Source organism: Phodopus roborovskii, unplaced genomic scaffold (genome assembly GCF_943737965.1).
Source record: "Phodopus roborovskii unplaced genomic scaffold, PHOROB, whole genome shotgun sequence".
Lineage (NCBI taxonomy): Eukaryota > Metazoa > Chordata > Mammalia > Rodentia > Cricetidae > Phodopus > Phodopus roborovskii.
The window spans coordinates 6,831,043-6,855,113 of NW_026126549.1; the positions used below are offsets into that span (position 1 = coordinate 6,831,043).

A 24,071-nucleotide genomic window follows, 5' to 3' on the forward strand; every position below is an offset into this window, starting at 1 on the left:
CAGTATTAGAAGATTTTTTTCACATATAAAAAATGGTGCCATCAGTACTTACTTTCTTTTTCATTTAACTCTCCCAGTTCTTAGGATAGCTGTTAATTGGTTTCCTCTTTCTATAACTTTGTTCTGGGCATTTTATGTAATAGTGCCATATAATATAGTCTTTTGTAACTTTCTCTTTTCTTTTACTTACTTCAAAGTTTATGTGTTTTATTTCCAACCAGTATTCCCTTCTGTTGATATGCCATAGTTTATGCATTTGTCAATTATCAATATTTGGGTTATTTTCACTCTTGGCTATTATGAATATGAACACAGATCTTTAAATTGACAGTTAATGCAGTTACCTAACTCTATCTTCTTTCCTTTCCTTCTTTCCTTCCTTCCTTTCTTCTTTCTTTCTTTCCTTCTTTCCTTCCTTCCTTCCTTCCTTCCTTCTTCCTTCTTCCTTTCTATCAATCTACTTACCTCCCTACCTATCTATTTATCGGTTTATCTATCTACCCACCCGTCTATTTCCATTTCTCTTCCATCTGTACCTAGGAGTGGAATTGCTAGGGGATGAAGTAAACATTGTATTTCAGAGAACTGCCACAGTGTCCCCAAATTACTGTACTAGTCTATAATCATTCTAGGAACGTTGTGGTATTTCTTCACCATCCCCATCACTTAACTATCTTTTTGACCATAGCCTTCCTTTTGATTGTGGAATAGTGCCATTGTGGTTTTGATGTATATTTCCTTAGTGACAGATGATGCTAAGTATTTTGATATATTTCTAAGTCATTAGTGAATTTTTTTGATAAAGTATCTTCAGACTGTGATTTTTCTCATGAAATTTATCACTTCTCAAATTTTAACTTTAAAAAGATGCTTGCAACCAACACAGAAATTAACTATAGATTGTACATTAAGGGACACTTTCCTTAGGGCATATGGGAAATTCAGAGGAAATAATGGGAAACCTTAGTCTTTAAGTGTTTCTCTTTTAAATAAAAACTGACTTGGTATTTTTCTTAGTGCTTCATTGGAATTTGGAAATCTAGATGAAAGTTCTTTGGTGCAAACAAATGGAAATGACCTCAGTGCAGAAGACAGAGAGCTGCTGAAAGCTTACCATCATAGTTTTGATGATGAAAAAGTAGACTTAGATTTGATCATGCATCTTCTATACAATATCTGCCATAGCTGTGATGCTGGTAAGTATTGTCTGAAAGAATTGGAGTAAACTGTGTTGAAAAATTAACATTTAGTTGTCAGGTTTTTCTGTAATTCAATTGGTAGTAATATGTGAGTAGTAGTTCTTTTATAATCATGTACCAATGTGTAAAATCACATCATATTATTCTTTGTAATTAGTTTTGTTGATTGTGTCTGATTTCACAAGATTAAATACTAAAAATATTCTTCTCCAAGGTGCAATATTAATTTTTCTACCTGGATATGATGAAATTGTTGGTTTGAGGGATCGTATCCTGTTTGATGACAAGCGGTTTGCTGACAATACACATAGGTAAGCTATAAAGCTTTGTACTTGCTGCTTAAACTAACAGACAAGTTCTATAGTTCATTTTCTCTTTTTAATTATAAACAGATATCAAGTCTTTATGCTTCATTCAAATATGCAGACATCTGATCAAAAGAAGGTATTAAAAAATCCACCTGCAGGTGTCCGAAAAATAGTAAGCATCATAAGATCTTTTATGTTCTGTTTTTGTTATTCATTGATCTATTTTCATACTAATAAAATAACATTCCATTGCAGATTCTTTCCACCAATATTGCTGAAACAAGTATCACTGTCAATGATGTTGTGTTTGTTATTGATTCTGGTAAAGTGAAAGAGGTATGTATGAATAAGGTATATTTGTACCAAATGAAGAAGATTGAGTTCCATTCCAACAGCTATTATAATAAAAGACGTCATTTTAGTTGCAAATTTCTTTATAGATGAATTTAGCACAATAAATTTTGTTTCACTAAACTATTCTACCTTATTTTTAGTATGTGGAATATATTTTGGTGTTCCAACAAATTAGACAAGAAGATTCACTGCTATTTACTAACTATTAGTAAGAAAATAAAGAGTTTAAGTAACAACACAATAAAAATTTGTCACATTGTGGCAATTTGATTACATATTGTATGTTTTCCTCTTATATGTGTGGATGGGTTGTATCCCTTTTGTCCATTGATAGAAGCTAATGTCTCACATATAGTATTTATAGGCATTTAGATAAAGAGAACCTTGATTAACAAAGGAAAACAAAATCCTAGAAATTGAGAAAGATGTGTGCTGTAAAATTGGGCTTCCAGATGCACATTTACACATTCACAGACACACGCATACAAAACCAACAGACATAAATTAGGTTGAACATCACCACATTTAGCCAGCAATGCAAATCACTACCTGGCTTTGTGCAAAAACGAGTTTTTTTTCCTATTCTTTCATCTACTGTCTGTTGATGCTTTCATACAACTGTAGCCTTTCGTAAATTGCAATAGAGACCTCAAAGCATAAACTCTTTACTCCTGGGCCCTTTACAAATATTTTTCTTCTCTAATAAATAAGGGATAATATTCGTTTCCTTTTAGTATCAACATAATTCCCAGTGCCATTAACTTTTTGTAGATCAAATGATAGAGATAATTGTTTCTCAAGGAAGACTAAACCTATTAGAGAATACATTTATAAGTGTTCTGTATAACTAATTTTATGCAAAGCAAGAGCACTGAATGCTTGAAGTATATATTCTGCTTAGAAATGTATTTAAAACCATTTCCTCTATGACAGATTTCCACTTCAGGCTTTTTGAGGAAGTCTAGTGTTAGTAATGATTATATTTTCCTTTGAGACATTCAGGGAAGATTAATTTCTTGGTAACTAAGTAGGATGTTAAGTAGCAAGGGCTAAAAATACTTTACTTTGAGGTGTTTAGTTTGGTAATTATTACTCAAGCTTTACTCCTTGAGAAATATTTTGGTAAATGTTTTTTTTCTAGTCATTCCTAGTGCTTAGAATGATGTGAATGTGATAGAAAATAATCACCAGAGAATCCTATTTTTGCATTTTATACTGTTTTGTTTTTTATAATTATTTTTATTTTTTGACAGAATAATAGCATCATTCCCTCTCTTATCTCCCTCTGATCCTTTGTTTCTCTCTTGCTAATTAAAATGGATGTCCTCTTTTTCTTTGTTATTTATTTATACTATATTCCTAAATATATAAATCTAGCTTGCTCCATGTGTATAATATAACCTGTATTCATGTGATCTCAGGACTGATCACTTGATATTGGATAACTAACTGGTGTAGTTTTGCTCAAGAAAGACTATTTCTTCTGCTCTCAGCATTCCCCAGTTGCCTGTAGTTCTTTCTCTAGGGTTGAGACCCTGCAAGCTTTGCCTCTTTCATGTTAGGATATCCATTGGTGTCATCCTTGTTCTGGTCATGTCTAGGCAGCCATATTGATGTTGTGATAAAGTCTTGGTGTCTTGTGAGAATCAGTTGTTATTAAATTGTAGGAGAGAACTGAAGACAGTTCCATAAAGCACAGCATTTATAACCAGCAAATCTGAGTTTTTAAGAATCAGTTTCTTCAGCAGAGAAGGGGTGGACAGGTTGGGGAGAAGAGGTGAGGAGATTGGGAAAAGGGGAGGGAGGGGAAGCTTTGGTTAGGATTTAAAAACAAGAAAATAAAAACAAACAAACAAAAAAGAATCCATTTCTTCTAATTAATCAAGAGGGAGATTTATATTTAACTTGGCATGTTAAAATATGTTGATAATATCTATTTCCTCTTTAGTACCAATCATGTTGTAACATAAAGATGATTTATACATTACAGAAATCCTTTGATGCACTAAATTTTGTTACAATGTTAAAAATGGTATGGATTTCCAAAGCTAGTGCCATACAGCGGAAAGGCAGGTAATGTACATTTTATGTTATAATTACATGCATAATGTATATTCATTTCATTGCCTGTGAGTTAGTAATATTATCATGTATTATATATTTATAGTTTATTTTTCCTTTTATATGTGAGCTTCATGTTAGTTTTAATTTTATACTCTCTTTGCCAAGCAAATTGTTTCAGTACTTTAAAATTAATTAACTAAAAAGATTTAAATTTATTTTAAATTTATTTATTTTGTATGTGGCAGGGGAGGCTATGGCACACATGTGGCATTCAAAGGATACCTTTCAAGAATTGGTTTTCCCTTCTACCATGTGGTTCCTGAGAATAGAACTAAGGTTTTGGGCTTGGTGACAAGTGCCTTTAACCCCTGCACCATCTCACTGATACTTTTTCAAAAGTTAAATTTAGGCTATTTTCCGAACTGGAATCCAGTGCAGAGAGGGAAGACACGACCAGGCTACAGAAACCCACAGAGACAGCTGACCCGAACAAGGAGGAGCTAATGGGCCCCCCAGACTGATAGATGGAAATCCAGCATTGAACTGACTCAGACCCTCTGAACAGTTAGAAGGCCTGGGCAGTCTAAGGGATCTCTGACAATGGAACCAGGATGTATCCCTGGTGCAGAAAAGGACTTTGGGAGCACATTCCCCATGGAGGGATATTCCTTTAACCTAGAGACAGGAGAGAAGGTCTAGTCCCAACTCTAAATGACTTGACAGATTTAGATGACCCATCCAGGAAGGCATCACCCTACATGTGGAGTGTGGGGGGTGGATGAGATGGGAGGGTGGTTGGGGGGCATGGGAGGGTAGAAGAGAGGGAAGGATGGACAGAGAGGGAACTGGGATCGATGGACAGAGAGGGAACTGGGATCGATATGTAAAATAAGAAAAATAAATAAAAATGTAGGCTATTTTGCAAGCCCATATGAGACCAAATCCCAGCATGAAGGGAGAGGATGGGAGTTAAAGCACATATCTCGCTTGTATCTGTGGAACTATTGACAGTTGTTAGCTGCTGGGAGAGGGAGATAGTTTTCTTGAAGCGTGTAGCTTCTACTAAGTTTACCATGTGTTGGTGGAAGATGAGACATCTGAAACTATTTGGACAGCACAAATTGATCTTGAAAGTTTTTTTGTTTTTGTTTTTTTTAAACAAGGTTGGGTAGACAGGGTAGTGGAAATGGATCTGAGAAACTGTGTGTGTGTGTGTGTGTGTGTGTGTGTGTGTGTGTGTGTGGTCAAAAAACATTAAATGAAACTCAACTAATAAAAATTTAAAACAAAATTGAAATTATTGTGTAATTCATGCTAAGATAAAAGATGTTTAGAGGAAGCAAAAATTATGAACATTTAAAATATAGGACAAAGGAATAATTTCTTTAGTATACAAATAAAATCCTTATAATCAAAATATTTTTAGTAAAGGTCAAAATAGTTTATCAAAATAGATACTGTACATGTCCTGCTAATGCATTGCTTCACATATTGTCCTAGAGCGAAATCCTTTCATCTGTATCTCCCAGCTGCTGCCATTGCAGGAGTGGGATAACTGTGTCTGAACATTCACTATTGAGGAACACTACCCAGGTCCTAGATCCTTTATCATAATATTGCAAAGAACAGTTTCAAAAACATTTTCACCTCATATGTACCAAAATAAATGCAAATTAATGAAGTACTATGATTTTTCTTTATTAGTCTGAGACTAATGAACTTGTTTTATAGAATGTAGAACATAGAGGCAAAAATATTGGCTCAGATATTTTGCTAATGGGAATGTATATTGGTATGAATTCTTCAGAGGCTAAATTAAAAATACTTCTAAGTCTCTGCTTTACTATGTAATCCATGTCTTACAGTATATCCTAATTTTACTTATTACATGTATGTGAAGATGTTTTTAAGATTGTTCTTTCAATATTATAATTGAAGATCTGGGAACTGGTAGTGTCCATCAATAGTGGAATGTTCAGGTATAGTTACATGACCACTCCTGCAATGGCAGCAGGTGGAAGATATGGACAAAAGGATTGCTAGCTCAAGGACAAACTGAACTGTGTAGTGTGTCCTGACTCAAAACTACCAAAAGAAAAGATATCTTGTATATTTAAGGCTTTAAGGCATGATTTCTGTGCTGTATAACTCCATAGACTCAGACATTGTTATAATTATGTCAGGCTGCTCTCTTTATTACAAAATGTTCTTGATACATTGAGTTGATTTATAATATTAATTGTATATTATTATAGGTCAGAAATCAGAGTAAATCTTAGTTGTATTTTCCATGCATATTGGTTGGCAACCTTTGTTGTGAAGTGTTGGGTTAATAGTAAGGACTGAAGTAGAGTAGGTTAATTTTAAGATGAAATACATGCTATAATCCATGTTGAAGTATCAATAGTACTATTTACTATAACTGGGTTATGGATTTAGAGGAGTTATGAGTGAATTTAAGGGGAAAAAAAAGATAAGAGGGGAACCATGGAAAGGTATTCCTGAAAAGTTAAGGAACAGTCAGATAGGACTGTGGGACAAAATGAGTAGGAAGGTTGTTTATATAATTTAGTTTGGAAGAAGGTGGTGAAAATTACCATCAGGGGATTTAGGATGGATGGCAATTGAAGATAGAGGACAATTAAGATCACCTCAGATGATGTGATGATAGTGTATGGAGAAGAGCAGAGGACTGTGATCCAGTCTCAAAGAGACATCAGCATTTAAGGTATGGGCAAAGGATAGAAATTCCAGAGGAGGCTGACTGGATAGAAAATTCGAACATGTTGTTGGAAAGTAGTCGATGAAGAAAGTGGTTCTAGAGCTTGTAAGGGTCTGAGGCAGGCCCTCTGCATATATGTTATTGTTGTATAGCTTGGTATTGTAGAACTCCTAACAGTGGGAATGGGAGCTATCTCTGATGCTTTTGCCTGTGTTTGGGATCATTTTCCTCCTACTGGGTGGCCTCTGCCAACCTCGATATGAGGATTTGTGCCTAACCTTATTGTAATTTGTTATTGGTTGATATCCTTGGGAAGCCTACTTTTTTAAAATGAAATAGAGGAGGAGAGGGGAGGTCTGGTGAGGGGTGATGAAGACTGGGAGGAGTGGAGGTAGGGGAAACTCCATCTCTCCCTGCCTCCCTCCCTTCCACCCTTCTTCCATCCCTCCCTCCAGCTTTATGGTTTCTGGGTTTTGAGTGCCATAAAGTAGGACATACCTCTGTCATTTATCCTGACATTAGCTATTTCCCTAATTAGAAGAATTAAGAGGTTATGTCATTATGTTTTCTTATGCTTTCCAGGAAACTATATAGCACTGTGATAAATGCCAGTCCTATGCTGTTATGTAATTCATAATTTATACAACTGTAATTAGTGGGCCTGAGCATAGAGCCTGATGACATCTCAGAGAAATTGATTAAATTGAAATTACTAAACATTTATGCTTTGAATTTCACTTGATCTCAAATTTGTGTTACTAATTGTGATTTTTTTTTATCTGTAACTATAGAAGGTATTTACTGTTTTTTAATCTAGCTCAGTAAATTGATAATATTGAGCCCCAGAGCACAAAATGTCGTCAGAAAGTATTCATAGAGGATAAATAAGGATTAGAACTCAGATATCTTGATCTTGATTAGTTTTTTGGTCTCCTAAGTCACATTAATTTATAGCTCCATTATTATTTTCCTTATTCCTTATGTGAGTCTGAATTTTGTGTTTTATTTTTAAGAGCTGGAAGATGTAGACCTGGAATTTGTTTCCGCCTCTTTAGTAGACTCCGATTTCAGAATATGCTGGAATTTCAGACTCCAGAACTCTTGAGAATGCCGTTGCAGGTAGTTCTACAGCTCTAGGCTTTGTCTGTGGGTGAGAGGGGACAGCTTCCATTTTAGTTTCTACAGACTGGCCTTGAATTAATCAATTTACAAAATAAAATCTTAAGTTAAATTTTATGAAGGAGGATATATGCATAAAAAAGATTTTTCTTTATACAAATCTTACCAAACCTTCAAATGTTAAAGTTACTGGAGTACATTTAAATTATGGAGTCCTTTCTCTCTCCCTTACCCCCTTCTGTCCTCTGTGTTGTAGCATTTTGTCTTAAATACATGGTATGGAATTTGGAAATTCTGGATATAAATTATTTAAGTTGCAAATTATTTAAGTTGTAAAAGGTAATGCTAATATAGTGTGGAATGCTGAGCCTCTGCCTTTGTAATTTTGAAACTGCATTCATTGAGATCCAAACTTTTATTGTTTTTCATTTTAGTTTTCTGACCTCATGCAAAACTACTAGAAGAAAATCAGTTTGAGTCTATATTTTAAAAGATTTACTTAATCCTTATTTTGCTTGCATGTTTGTGAATTTGTATATGAGTATGCCCACTACCTGACATGAGTGCTAGGAACTTGGCCTTTAACACTACAGTGCATCAAGGGCTTTTAACACAGTGCCATCTCTCCAGCCTACCCCCCCTTATCCCTCCCCCTGCTTTGTTTCCTTAGTCTCTTAGCCTAGATGCTTGCCTCCAATCATTCAAGGGATAAAGAATCATGTTTTGAGATCCATATCCCTGTGGTGATTTCCTATTCCCAGTGTCCACAGTGAGACCCTGCCTCAAACAAACAAACAAACAAAAAAAAACTTGTACGTTGAAAGACATTGCAAAAAAGATTGACCAAGTGAAATGACTTCTCTAATGCATAGCTGAATGAATGGTCTTTATAAATTTATACATTCAGTGCTGTGTCTGTCCAAAGCCCAACAGAACTCTTCGTAAAATTTTCTATTCCTTTTACATATAATTAAAAATTATTAGAACCTAAATTACTAAATAAACTCATGTTTCCTGTCCCCCCCCATCCTCATGTTTCTACTCATACCAGGTTTAGTGCTGCTTTTCAAGTTACATTTATTTCTTTTCTGTATATCTTTTGCTTTAATGTGCTAACTCATTTCCAAATTCCTTTCCTTTATTTTTTTTTTTATGCTAAATTTCTCCTACTCTTTACATCTTAGTGTAGGTGTCTTCTTCTAGGAAACTGTCTTTGACTCCTCCTGCTCTTGCTGGAACTTGATTATAATTTATCCTCCCACCCTACATGGCACCCATTATCCTTCATAGCACTTAGCACAGTTTTACTTAACTCCTGTAAACTCCAAAAGAGCAGGCACTGTCCTCTCTTTCTCTGACTTGTGGCAGGAAAAAGATGATAGAATGAAGTGAGCATATTAGGAGAAAAGTGACTTACTGTTTGAATAGTGACTGTAAGTTTTGTGGGTAAAAACTGTGTGAGAAAATGTTGCCAGAGGGGGCAGTGTTCATTTTGGGATAAGTTGATTGAGGGTGTTTCAGGCATGTGTTCCATTGAAGATGTTTCTCCTATTCCTTTGACTCTGAGACTTTGCTAGGCTGGGATTGGGAAATTATTCTCAAGGTTTCTTTAAAAGTCAGTGCTAGACTTTTACTTTTTCTAAGTCTTTTGCTCTTATGGTTTACAGGAGCTTTGTTTACATACTAAGCTGTTAGCCCCAGTTAATTGTACCATTGCCGACTTCCTTATGAAAGCTCCAGAACCGCCTCCAGCTTTAATTGTAAGAAATGCTGTTCAGATGCTTAAGGTTAGTATTTTAATTCTTTTACTTGTTTGTTTCTCCAGTGGGAAAATTAAAGCAGAGTGAGCATATATTTTTAAATGATTTGTTCTTTTAAAAAATGTTAATTGAAGAGGACTTTAAGTAGTAATCTTATAATTTATAGTGGCAAATATAGTTATTATATATGTATATATTTATTTATTTTATATATCTATACATAGAGCCTACATGCCAGAAGAGAGCATCAGATCTCATTATAAATGGTTGTAAGCCACCATGTGGTTGCTGGGAATTGAACTCAGGACCTCTGGAAGGGTAGCCAGTGTTCTTAACCAATGAGCCATCTCTCCAGCTCATATGTATATATTTAATGCACAATGTATTTTTATTTGATGTGACAGCAAAATAATTATTTGTGTTATTTTATACTTAATGAGATATTAATTTAAGTATCATTTTTCGGTTATGACAAATTGTTGGTTTTTTTTCCCTCCTTTAGACAATAGATGCAATGGATGCGTGGGAAGATCTGACTGAGCTTGGGTATCATTTGGCTGATTTGCCAGTAGAACCACATCTTGGTAAAATGGTCCTGTGTGCTGTTGTTTTAAAGTGTCTGGACCCCATCCTTACAATTGCCTGCACTCTAGCTTATCGCGACCCTTTTGTACTGCCTACCCAGGCCTCTCAAAAGCGTGCAGCTATGCTTTGTAGGAAGCGTTTCACTGCGGGGACTTTCAGTGACCACATGGCACTTCTCAGAGCATTCCAGGTACTATTACTTTTGTTTATTGCTAAACATGCTGCATTAAATACACTCTGGCACAAGTAAAAAAAATCAATAAAAAATTACTTAGGAAGTCATATTTTATTTATTTATATTTAAGATTTATTTTTATGTTTTTCTTGCATGCATATATGTGCATCATGTGTGTACCTGGTATCTGAGAACATCAGAAGGGTTGATACCTTGGAACTAGAGTTACGGAGTGTTAATGAACCACCATGTCAGTGCTTAGAACTAAACCTAGGTCCTGTACAAGAGCAACAAATGCCCTTAACTGCTGAGCTGTCTCTCTAGTCTCAGAAGTCACATTTTATCAATAGAGCAGAAATAGATAGGGAAAAGACCATAAGCCACATCCTACATAAAGAACTATGGGCAACTAAGGAATACTGAGGTGGGAGAAATATTCTTTCCCAGGGAAGAGCACACCAATTGATTACAGTACCAAATGGTCAGCCCTGAAAACATACTTAAAGTAACATTATATAGACAGACAGAGCAGGAAATATTTAAGAGAGAGAGAGTGTGTGTGTGTGTATCATGAATTTGAAACAGAGCAAGAAGAGTAGTATGGGAGAGTTTGGGGGAAGAAAGGAACAAAAGAAATGATGTAACTATATTATAATATCAAAAAAAGAAAAATATTTTTTAAAAAATGTCTGATTGCTCCTTATAGTTTAACATGACCAATTTGTCTCTATTTTGTCACTGCTATTTATTTACTCCTAATTTGGCTATATATATATGCATATATACATACATATGTATTATATGTATATGTACCTATACATATGACTTGATTGAGAAATAATCTTTAGAATGTCTGTTTGCTATGTAGAGAGAGGACACGGAACAAAGATTGTTAGAACATCTTCAATTTAGTTTTTGTAAATTCTTATTTTTTACAGTATTTCTTTTTCTTTTGCACTCAGGACACCATGCCAACAATTTAATTTTGTAAAGCAAAAGAAGATGATTTAAAACTTAAAAATAGTGAGATATTGAGTAAAGAAAATGATAAGATGGAAGTAGCTTCTGAGAAATGGAATGTAATTTAGAAATTCAGATATGTAGGAAAAGATACATTCTTTCTTAAAAATATTGTTTTTAATTCTTCTAATTTCTTGACAAGAGGCTGTGCCTTTCTCTATAGTCTTGCATTTCTTGGTGGAAAGCACTTATTCAGATATTCAGTATTTTCTCAATATATGTAATTTAAATAATTGCAAGCTCCTTTGTGATTATCATTGAATGATGGGTTGTTCAGTTCATATATTAGATAGTATATATTATAGATATTTAAGTAATAATCAGAAATCTGGAGGAGAATCCCTGCATTATGTTCTTTCCAGCTTTTTGGAAAGATGATGAGATAAGATGGAGCTATCTTTTAATTATGCTCCAAGCCAGGACAGCATATTTTCAAAGGCCAGATTTTTATATTGTATGATTTTTAGAAATCCCACTTAAAAAAACAAAACAAAACAAAAAAGCCAATATATTTATTTTATGTATGTGGGTGTTCTAGTTGCATGTGTGACTTTTTGCCAGAAGAGGCATCAGATTCCACTAGAGATGATTCTGAGCCACCGGTGGTTGCTGGGAATTAAACTCAGGACCTCCAAGAGCAGACGGTGCTCTCAACCACTGAGCCATCTTTCTAGGCCTCAAAATCCCACTTTTTATTTCCAGTCAGTTGAGAGAGTAGCACAGAGGTTGTTATTGTTATTACTATTACTAGGAGTTTCAGAATTCCTATATATAAAAGCATTTTAATGGAAAATATAACTGGAAGGCCTCTCATGTGTAATAAAACTAGCTATCTATACCAGCCAAAAACTGTATCTATGAGGATAATTCTTCATTTGAGTCACTTGGTGTTCAATTCTCATTGGAATTTTGTAAACTCAGTTAACATGATAGCAGTTGTATATAAACTAAATGACAAGTCTAATTTGATTATAAAATATTAGATGTTTTATAAAATTATTAGAATAACACTTTAGCTTTTTAGTGATTGATATAGTGACATTCCTTTGTTATCTCACTGAGGAGTGATTGGTAAATATGTCTTGTACATATTCTGTTTTTGTAGGCATGGCAGAAAGCACGAAGTGATGGCTGGGAGCGAGCCTTTTGTGAAAAGAATTTTCTCTCACAAGCCACGATGGAAATCATTATAGGCATGAGAACACAGTTGCTTGGTCAGCTTAGAGCATCAGGTAAGGTTTCCTATGTAGAACATCTGCGTATCCTTCATGTTTCTAGACTTAAAGTGATGCCCGTTTCTGTGGTTTTTATATCATATTATGTGTCTGTATTCTGATGTGTACCCTTGTCTATCTTCTGGACTTTTTATTAGTGATGAAATAGAACATTACACAGGTTGTAGTAGTAAGCTATATGGGCATAGTCTGTAAACTCTTTTGATACTGTTGGCAGTAAGCAATTTATATCCTTTGTTAAAGATCAATTTAGGTATGATGTTAGTTTTACTTTTGCCTCTTTCAACCAGAAATTATTTAGTTCTATAAAATAGCAATTATAAGAACTTAAGTAGATTGGTAGGGCTAACTGTGTGTATAGTTTAGGACACTAAAATGATTGATAATAACTTGAAGGTACCTCTTTCTATTTTGAGAAGATTCTAATGCTATTGTTTTCTATTAGAATTACCTCTTTGAAGGTTTTTGTTGTTCGTGGCTTTGTTTTTTCTTTATAACAGTTAACTGAAGTGACAGTAGTATCAGAATCTGGACTTATAGGTTAGCCAAAGTATTCAAGGAAACCAGACTTGAGAATTTATATTTGTTTTAAATATGGGGAAATATGATTTTTGAAGTTTAAGCATATAGCACCTGACTATACTTCTACAGTTGGTGTCTGAGAAAATGAAAGCTTAGAAGTAAAAGGAATGATTTGGTTTTCAAGTTGTGAACTTGGAGAATGTTTATAGTAGTAGTTGTCTTAATTTGGTTTCTTTTGCTGTGATAAAGACCATGATCAAAAGTAACTTGAGGAGGAAAGGTCTTCTTTCAGTTTACAGTTGTTATCACCAAAGGAAGGCAGGCAGGAACTCAACAGAAGCTATGGAAGAACGTTGCTGACTGACTTGATCTTCATTGCTTGCTCAACCTTCTTATACCATCCATGATTACCTGCCAGGGACAGGACCGCCTACAGAGGGGTGGCTGGGGCAATCAGCAATCAAGAAAATGCCACACAAAGTTGCCTGTAGGCCAGTTTGATAGGGGCATGTTCTCAATTGAGGTTCCCTCCTCTTCGATGACTCTAGCTTTTGTCAGGCTGAGAAAAAGGTAACCAACATAACAACTGATGAATGAGCTTACTGAAGAAAGTGCATATAGAGCCTAGCATAATAGCTATCCAGTGACATCCCAAATGTTCAGGAGGTTGAAACAGGAGGATCCATTCAGAGCCAGTTGAAATTACACAGTGAGATCTCGTCCCAGTAAATACTCTACGTAATATAGCATGAACATCTAAACTTTGCTCTATTAGTTTTATACTTCACACTAGCTAGAATGGATTGTATTAATCATGAAGTTAGCTATTTTTAAATATATAGGAGGTTACAGTTTCGTTTCAGATGTACACAAATGTTAAAGTGCCTTTTGCATAATAGAGAAGGTTGTTGTGCTCTTTTTGTCTATCCAGGTTTTGTTAGAGCACGAGGTGGTGGTGACATTCGAGATGTTAACACAAACTCCGAGAACTGGGCCGTTGTTAAAGCTGCATTGGTAGCAGGCATGTATCCTAATTTAGTCCATGTGGACAGAGAGAATGTAGTATTGACAGGGCCAAAGGAAAAAAAAGTACGATTTCATCCCACTTCAGTTCTCAGTCAGCCTCAATATAAAAAGGTAAAACATTTTTAATGCTCTTAGACCTTGTGGTGAATCAAATTTAGGTAGTTGAAGATAAAAAAATATTCCAACTATCTCTGCTTTAGCAAATTAATTTGCAAAATATGTGTAATAAAACATTAAATCCTAGAAATTGCAGAGGTAACATTGGAAAAGTAGTGAAGAAATCTGATAACCAGAAGAGTAATGGCCTGCTTTAAGTTTTGAGTACCAATATATGTCATCTGTTTCATTAAAGAACTTAAAAGTATTCCCAGTAAATTAATTAACACTTTTTTTTTTTTTAACTGTCTTAATAGATTCCTCCAGCCAATGGTCAGGCTGCAGCGATTCAGGCATTACCCACAGATTGGCTTATTTATGATGAAATGACCAGAGCCCATAGAATTGCTAATATCAGGTGTTGTTCAGCAGTGACACCTGTTACTGTTGTGGTATTCTGTGGACCAGCGAGGCTGGCAAGTAATGCTCTTCAGGAACCTTCATCCTTTAGAGGTAAGTGTAGTATGAAGAATTAAAAATCTATTTGAAATAAATCAATAACATTAAAAAAAAACTTGTGTGTTTTCTTTATAACACGAGACAGAAAATACTGAGTTGTATTTGATATAATATGACAATTAGGAAATACAAAGATATATTTGGTATAATGAGATAGTTAGGGAGTACTAAGGTATAGTTGATTTAGTGAGACAAGTAGGAAATACTATAGTAAGATGTACAAACTACTTTTGTTGAAATGGACTTTCAGTTAGCACATTGTTGGTTTATTTTTATTAATCTTTCTGATGGGAAGATGCTTGCCTTACTTGAGTAGGCCTCCCATGAGGAATCAGCATAGTCTGTCACAATAGGTTGGGCCAGGGCCAGGCCCCTCTCCCATGCATTAAGGCTGAGCATGGCATCCCACCATAGGGCATCCCAACAAGCTAGTTCATTTACCAGGTTTGTATTGTGGTCCTACTGCCTAGAGCTGTCTATCTAGCCCCTGCTGCCATGCATTTGAGATTGAAAAACTAGGAGTAGATTACACCTAGAAGCTATGTAGGTTAAAAGTCAGGAGATGTTTAAAACACCCCAAGTGAAGTGTTTTTAAAAGGCATTTCACTATCTGTGTCTCTTGGAGTTCAGAAAAGACACAATGGGAAGTAGACATTTCAGAAATGAAATCTTTAATGTTTTAAATAGCATTCTAAACACTAGCTCCTAATGATAGCAACTGCAAGAAAAGAGTCATTTACTCTGGATGGTCTGGGTATAAGGAAGAACCATAAATAACATTTACATATTTTTATCAAGTAATTACTTGATAAATTTTAAGGAAATAATTACATGACTGAAAAGAGTGAAAGATGTCAGTGACCCAAAACTCCTACCATAACAACTCTCTTAGAAGTTACCTGCCATGACTTTTTGTGTTTGAAGTTTTTTTTTTTTTTTTTTTTTTTTTTTTAATTTTTTATAATGGTATCTCATTGTGTAACCCTGACTGGAACACACTGTGTTAACCAGACTGCCTTGAACTTACAACCATCCTGCTGCCTCTTCCACCCAAGGACTGGAGTTACAAGAGTATACTACCACACTGGGTCCCTCAATTTCCTCTAAGCCAATCATGGCACTGAAACTGTACTTGACAAGACCACTGGTAAAAGCCATACTGCCCAACTCAACTTACAATTTTCAGTCTATTTATTTTCATTCAAAGTAAGAGTTAACAGAGCCAAACATTTCCTTCTTAAAACATATTTTCCTTCAGCATTTTCTTCCTCTTCTCTAAAAACATTCTCATGCCTTTAAAATATTTATAATGTGGTAACTCTTGTGAAAACAATAGAATAAACACATCTCTGTAGAATGCATGGAACATTGAGGTATGTGTATATGGTTAGTATTGCTGGGCCTATCACTAAGTCTGTATTAGCTCTTGAGGTACCAACATACTGATTTCCACAGTGGCCTTTCTCGATAAGGGCTCCTCTTTTTGTCCATCCTTGCCAGAATTTATTGCTTTTATTTTTTGATTGTGCCCATTCTGACAAGAGGTAAACTCTCAATGTAGTTTTAAGTTGCATTTCTCAGATAGCTTGATGTTGAATATGTTTAAAACTGTTTAGTGCTTGTTTGTGTTTCTTCTTTTGAGAACTTGGTTCAGATTATTGGCCAGTATTGATTGGCAGGAGATTTTTTTTTTTTTTCAGTTCTTTATTTATTGTAGAACGTTGTCTTTTAATTCTGATAATTTGTTTTTGCCATGCAGAAACTTTAGTTTTATGTAATCACATTTGTCAGTTGCTGAGGCTTTTTTCCTGTGCTGTGAGGATTCTGTTCAGGAGTTGGCATATGTCTTGAAGTGTTTTCCCTGTGGTTTTTCTTTGTTAAACATTCTAAGTGGTTTTTGTTTAAGTCAAGGTCTTTGGTCCATTTTAAATGTGTTTTTGTGCAGAGAGATACATATTTAATTTCTTCTGCAAGTAGATACCAAATTTTGTAAGCAAGATTTGTTTCAAAGGCTTTCTACTTTCCAGTGGATTTAGGTTGTTGTTGTTACCTTTGTCAAAAGTTAGGTGTCTAGAACTATTTGGGGTTATCTGTGTTACATTCCATTAGTCAGTTGCTGGAAGTCTGTACCATGCTGTCTACATCACTATGGCTCCATAGTATAGTGTGAGGTTGAATAATGTTGAGATCTTCAGCTGTGCTCTTTTTGCTTAAAGCTGCTTTGGTGTCCAGAGTGTTTTGTGTTTCCATATGAATTTTAGTATATTTTTCTTGAGTTCTGTGAAGAATGTCCTTGAGAGTTTGATAGAAATTGCACTGAAATCAATAGATTGTTTTTTAATAGTGTAGGTATTTTCACAGTATTAATCTTGCCAACCTAGGAATTGGCTATATATATATATATATATATATATATATATAGCCTTAAAGGTATTAGCCTTTTCCTATCACACTTTAAGTTGTTTTAATTACTATATTTTCAGATTGATTAATCTTTTACTATTTACTTTCAGAGCAGAGAAAATGTCATTTTTCTATTGCTGTGATGAATATTGTTTTTATTTTCTGTAATTTGACTTAAGGTTTATTTTTCTCAATGAGGTATATTTGATTTAATGTATTCCCCCTTCTCTTTGGGGAGTGTTTCTCTTTTATCTACACCACTTATTAAATAGTATTTTTATATCATTTTCTAGAATGCTTAAAGATGTCTATTAAATCTGTAATCTTTATGTAAGCTTTGTGTATTTCTTTTATCTTCTTTAATGTAACTAGTATTTACATTTACACTGGACACTCATTTAGTATTTTTGTTTACCAATAAATTCAGTATCTGTCAATGAAGGACCTACTTGTAACTCTTTGCTGCCTTTATATTGCTAAAGTATTCTTTGATAATTGTCCCTGTTTTTAAATTTTGGTTGTTGTCTTCTTGTACTCTTTTCTGAGTGCAACAGCTCTTTTTTTTTTAAACTTTAATTATTGTTTTTTTTTTTTTTCCAGGAAGTTCAGTCTGTTCCATTAAACAGTACTGTATGCTCTTGATAGTTTTTGTAAATATTGGGCATATTTCTGGATTCTGTTCTTTTTTTCCACTATGGGTTCTGGACAGCAAACAACATGTCAGGCTTGTGCTTTGCTGAACCATCTTGTTGGTCCATATTTTATATATTTAGATTACATTTATACTCTGATTAGGTGAACTTACTAAATGGATTATTAGACAATAAAAAGGAGTTTTGCATATAAGAATATCCGTTTCATTGCTTTGCCGTTTTATAAGAAGGTAAAGTGATCAATTGTTTTCATCTGTGTTGTGACAGCGGATGGCATTCCCAATGATAGTAGTGACAGTGAAATGGAGGACAGAACTACTGCTAATTTGGCTGCTTTGAAACTTGATGAGTGGCTTAATTTCAAACTAGAGCCAGAGGTAAGTTGCTTTTTAATAGGACATATTTTTAATATGAATTAAAATAGCATGTTAAAATTTGTATCTTCAATATTGATCCCATAATATTAGAAATTATCTAGGGCTTGTTTTTCAGTTTTCATAGAGCCCTCAAGTATTCTCTGCCACATTGGGCTTTTCTTCTGTCAGAGGTCTCAAAGCAGCATAGTTGCAATCCAGCATTTATGTGACTGTTATCTTGCTCTCTCTGTGCTCCTATTACACAGTGCCAGAGGCTGAGTGATTTTAAAAACCAGAAATTCCTCAGTGTAAGGTCAGGGTGCTGATGACACAGGGTGACAACTTAAACCCTGTGACCTCAGTAGGGAAGAATGGTGTGTCCATATATGATGGAAAGCTGAAGGGCAAAGTCATTGTCATTTTCTGAAGGTCACATTTCTCAATACTGTTGCGTTGGGAATTATGTGTCAACATAAATTTTTAGAGGGACCAAAACCATCTCAGTAATTTAGTATTTTTGGATATATAAACTATTGAGTTTTGAGTATAGAACACCATTTATTTTTGCCATTTCTTAGAGAAAGATATGAGTTCATTTTGTTTTCATAACTGAATTGGGAGAAATAAATTTTTGTTTTTAAAATTTAAGATTTTTCTTGACATAGCCTATTTTTCCACTACAGTCCTCCACTCTACCAACTGAGCTATCGAAGGCCCTGCTGACATAGCCTTTTCTTATTTCAGGTCTTTCTTTCTGTCTGCTGTCTGTCTGTCTGTCTGTCTGACTTTTTTTCTTTTTTTTTTTTTTTTTCCCATTCTCTGTCCATTTAGGGGAATAACCTAGCTGTCAGTGCTCAGCACTGGCTAGCTTAACTCTTAACCATCACTCTATTTATCATGAATTTATTATATGAGCATACTGTGGTATTTCCATTCACATCAGTCCTTTACTTCACTGAACTGCATTTCTGTGTTATTTGCCAGTCTGTCTTTGGTAACCTGTTCTACGACTTGGCACTGTTGTGTATTGCCTCTTCCTTTTAATAGTTCTTTTCTCCATTTTTCTTCCTGAGTCCTGCTCCAGATTTTCTGTCTTAAATAAGGTCAATCATTTTTCGTTCTTCCTTTGTAGTTGTTTCTTTTTTTTTTTTTTACATGTGTACTTTGCTTTAAATTGTAAGTACTTGTATCTTTAAATAAATTTTGTTGCTAGGCATCAGTGCACGCCTATAATCCCAGCACTTGGGAGGCAGAGACAGGCTGATCTCTGAGTTTGTGGCCAGCCTGGTCTACAGAGAGAGTTCCAGGACAGGCTCCAAAGCTACAGAGAACCCCTGTCTCGAAAAACCAAAATAATTAATAATAAAAAAAATTTCTACTTCTAAGTTCCTTGTTCTTTTCTTCACTCTTGCTCTTCACAATTCCTGCTATTTCTCTGTAGATTTAGAAATGACAGCATTTATGTCTCTCAAGTCTATCTGTAGATTTGGCCTTCTTATGCATTCATTTGCATCCTGGCCATTATCATTTGGATGCTCTATTAATGCTAAAGTATGATATGAATGGGCTAAGTGCTTTTTCTCTTATTTACCTTACTGCCTTTTCAATATTAATCACATACTACCTTCAATGTTTACTATCTCCTTTATTAGCTGTTTGTTTCCTTCTGTGTCTCTAGTGCCCCTAGAATATGATGTCTAAAAGTGTCATTTATGCAACAGAGTGAATGAAATGAATAGAAAACTATTGAAGATAGTTCTTCATAGTCAGTTATTGAGCATAACTAATGAAAAGAACCTTCTTACATATATGATGCACGTTTTGCTTGTATTTGAACTGAGGACACTCTGATTACAGGCTGCCAGTTTATCGCTGCAGCTGAGACAGAAGTGGCATAGCTTGTTTTTACGCCGAATGAGAGCTCCATCTAAACCTTGGTCTCAAGTTGATGAAGCTACCATCCGAGCAATTATAGCTGTTGTAAGCACTGAAGAGCAGTCTGCAGGCTTACAGCAACCATCTGGAATTGGCCAGAGGCCAAGACCTATGTCTTCAGAAGAACTTCCTTTGGCTTCCTCTTGGAGATCCAATAATAGTAGGAAAAGTTCAGCTGACACCGAGTTTGCTGATGGATCCACTGCTGCAGAAAGGTGACTCTGGCATTTTATTTAGATGGGTACAATTTCTCCAGGACAGTGAACTGTTTATACTCTCCCATAATCACACATAGTGTATGTAAAAGATCACAATAAAATGCAGTTTATTTAAGATACTTCTTGTAAGTACTAAGGGAATATGAATGACTTTTAAGTTGGTGCTTATGGTTTAGTAAGGTCATTTCAAGAAAAAACCGAAATATTATATACCCAGAATTCATAAAATTAAGGTCTCTTTGGAAGATAATAATTTGTAAAGTGGTCCATTTTAGTGGATACATGTCAGATGACATTTTTCCTGGACACACCACACAGGAAGCCCTGGCGGTGCTCTTTAAGGAGCAGTCTTCATATAGCACTGCCTCCTGTTGGTTCTGCTAGGGAGAAGTGCCACAGAAGAGCATGCTGCTAGTCAGTGATGGCTGGGTGCCTGCTCAGCGTGAGCGCAGCAGTGCTGAAGAAGGCAGATATCGTTCTCTATTCTAGCAAAGCTGAAATTTCCCACTTGCTATGAATTGTAGATTCATTTGAATTCAGGGTTTGTATGAGGTAGGGTGTTAAGTTTGTTTGTTTTTAATTTATTGGCATGTGGAGTATTTCTTCTTACCTTTTGGAAGAAACTAGGTCAGTGTTACTATGAGATACCCAGCATACTGAACTTGTCTGTTTTCAGCTAGTATCATTAAATCTTATACTCTATTCTGTGTAAATTAGTGGTTAGCTTTCAAGGTTTAATCATATCCCTTGTTTTAGAAAGACTATTTTTAGATGGTATTGGAAGCCTTATCCTGAAACCAGAATATACTGTCTGATTATATCAGAGTACATACTTTGCATTTTTAAAAAATTAAAAAAAACTTAAATGATATGTTCATGGTATTTATAGAATTTTAGAAGACTCTTAGAGTTCATTAAGATAACTTTAATTTAACAAATAAAGTTCAGTGTTATGCACAGGGTTATGTGTTCATTTAGTGTTGGTCTAGTATATAGATTTTAGTTTTCTCTCTCTAGACCGGCATTCTTTTCATGTTAGCATACTATCATTTTTAAGTCTGTTTTATACAATATCATTCCTGATTTTTCAAAATGTGGTTTTACCTCTTTTTAAAAATATATCCTATAGTCTATGGTGGTTGTTGTTGTTTTGCTGTGTGTATGTGTGCCAATGTCAGAAATTGATATTGGATATCTTCGTTAGTAGCTTTCCACCTTTAGTTTTGAGACAAGGTCTCACAATGAACTTAGACCTCACTATTTTGGCTGGCTGGGGAGGGAGATCCAAGGATTTGCCTCTCTTTGGCACCCTAGTTCAGAGATTACAGAACCTCCTTTCATGTTGGTACTGGGAATTGAGATCAGATCCTCGTGATTGTATGGTAGATTAGTTTTTTGGTTTATTTAATTTTATTATTTTGTTGTTGTTGTTGCTGTGATAAAATACTTGACAAAGACAATTTAGAGAGAAAGGGCTTATTTTGACTTACATTTCCATGATGGGTAGAGTCCATCATGGTGGGGAAGACAGGGAGGAAAGGCATGGATATAGGAGCAGGAAGTTGACTGGTCATGTTTCATCAAAGAACAAGAAGTGTAGTCAGGTTCTAAAGCCTCAGAGCTTGTCTTCAGTGGCTTACTTCTTCCAGGAAGGCTCAGCTGTTCAAGTATCCATAAACTTCCCAAATAGGACTGGGTACCAGTAGTCAGACAGAAGAGCCTATGGGGATGATGTACATTGCAGTCATAGCATGCAGTGGGTACTTCACTAACTGAGCAAAATACCCCTCAACTGTATTTATTTACATATTTACTTATTTATTTATTCATTGGTGTGCTGGGGATCAAATCCAGAGCTTCAGGCATGCTAGGTAAGTTTTATATCACTAAGTTACACTCCTAGCCCATTCTAGTTCATTTACTAATGTAAATAGGAAAATGAAATTCCCCTAAAAGTATTCCATACATTGTATGTCATTGAGATTTTGGATTGAAATAGCATTCCCTTTGTATTATAAACTCATATATAACTAACTTGTGCTTCTTCTTGCTCAAGAGTACTGATGAAATCTCCATCTCCAGCCTTACATCCACCTCAGAAGTACAAAGACAGAGGAATTTTACATCCTAAACGGAGCACTGATGACCGATCAGATCAATCATCTGTGAAATCTACAGACAGCAGCAGTTACCCAAGTCCTTGTGCTAGTCCCTCTCCTCCGTCCTCAGGGAAGGTAGGGCATCTACAATCTGTGTAGTAAGAAGCCGGGTTCATAGCACATCTCATGTAATTATCTATACACAATTATAAAAGTTATACTTTTGTAGTGGTGGCTGTGTTCTAATTACTACCACTTAGTGTACTTTAAATCTGATTATTTATTGATGGCAGATTTTTTTCTTTATTTTTATAGAACTTTTTGGTTGGAACAAAAATATCACCTTGATAGTAATTTTGGTTTATAATTCATTCAAGTGTTTTCTGTGGTTCAATGAATACTTTAAACACAAAAAATAAAATGTGGAAGATAGAAATTTTTGATATAGAATTGAAAACTGTCTTAAAAATGTGAGTGGTTTCACATGTATAGAAAGTATTTATTTTTACTTGTGTTACTAGTGCATGGATAAGGAAGTATTGTGTTTGGTGAACAGTGTCAGCTGAACACATGCTAAATAAGAAGAGTATGTTTCTCTTCATACATTATATTGGGGGGGGGTATTTTAAGCCCCTTTATTAAGGTATACTTTGTTCAAAGAACCTTCTAGTTTATGGACCACTGAGATGGCTCAGTGAGTAAAAGTGCTTTCCACCAGTCCTTATGTCCTCAGTTTGATTCTTGGGACCCAGATGGTAGAAGGAGAGAATGGAGTCCTGCAGATTGTTCTGCTACTTCCACATAAGTATACTGTGTCGTGAAACACCCCTCCTCACATACAAAGACATATATGTAACAGAAAAAGTATCAGCTTAAATTGAACAACTTAGGTGAATTTTATCAAGTGTATGTAATTGTAAAGATACCATAGTCATATACAGAACATTTCTATTACCTATGTACCCCAGTAAGCACTGCCCATTTTTCCTAAATGTCTTAACTGGAATTGTGCTTTTATGGTTTCTAGTTTATTTTACTTGTTGCATTGCTTTGGAATTCACCTATGCTGTTGAATGTAATGACTACATTTTTCTCTGAGTAGTATTCCATTGTGTGGATATGCCATAGTTTGTTTACTCACTTACCAGTTGATGTGAATGTTTGTGTTATTCTACTTTGTATTTGTACTAAAAGTACTATAATATATGAATGGAGCCTTTGTATGTAGATGTTTTATATTTGGTGTTGGATACCTAGGAGTGGGATTGTAGGTGGTATCTTAAATACTTGTTTAGCTTTCAAGGAACTGCTTCACTGCTTTTCAAAATGGCTGAACTAGTTCCCATCTTCTGCAATAATCTATAAGAATTTGTTTTGTTCCATTTTGACAAAATTTTTCTTTTTATATCTTAGTTATTTTAGTGGATTATATAATGATAGTTCCTTGTTTTAATTTGCATCTCCCAAGTGTCTGCTGATATTCTGCATCTTTTCTTGTGCTTACACATCATTCTGTGTATGGTCTTTGGTAAATTATTTAAATTTTTTGTTCATTTTGTGCTGTTCTTTATTGGATATCTTATTAAAATTAAGTTATAAAATACTTAGAGCAATTGTTTTAACATGCTTTGTAGCTTTTCTTCCCTAACCTATAGTTTGTTTTTTTAACCTTCCCTTGAGGAACAACTCTCTATAGCTTTATT

At 34.9% G+C, this 24,071-nt stretch overlaps 1 protein-coding gene across 1 annotated transcript in view; it reads left to right on the plus strand.

Annotated features, from left to right (window-relative positions):
• The window catches only part of Ythdc2 (YTH N6-methyladenosine RNA binding protein C2), a 53,362-nt gene that overhangs the window by 25,145 nt on the left and 4,146 nt on the right, over positions 1-24,071 (plus strand). The window contains exons 13-26 of the mRNA XM_051201156.1: positions 1,018-1,196; positions 1,414-1,510; positions 1,592-1,679; positions 1,763-1,843; positions 3,852-3,934; positions 7,661-7,766; positions 9,434-9,553; positions 10,029-10,301; positions 12,412-12,538; positions 13,995-14,200; positions 14,503-14,698; positions 18,028-18,137; positions 19,974-20,266; positions 22,326-22,503. Coding sequence (XP_051057113.1) covers positions 1,018-1,196; positions 1,414-1,510; positions 1,592-1,679; positions 1,763-1,843; positions 3,852-3,934; positions 7,661-7,766; positions 9,434-9,553; positions 10,029-10,301; positions 12,412-12,538; positions 13,995-14,200; positions 14,503-14,698; positions 18,028-18,137; positions 19,974-20,266; positions 22,326-22,503 — 2,137 coding nt within the window. The remainder of the gene's footprint in view (positions 1-1,017; positions 1,197-1,413; positions 1,511-1,591; positions 1,680-1,762; positions 1,844-3,851; positions 3,935-7,660; positions 7,767-9,433; positions 9,554-10,028; positions 10,302-12,411; positions 12,539-13,994; positions 14,201-14,502; positions 14,699-18,027; positions 18,138-19,973; positions 20,267-22,325; positions 22,504-24,071) is intronic.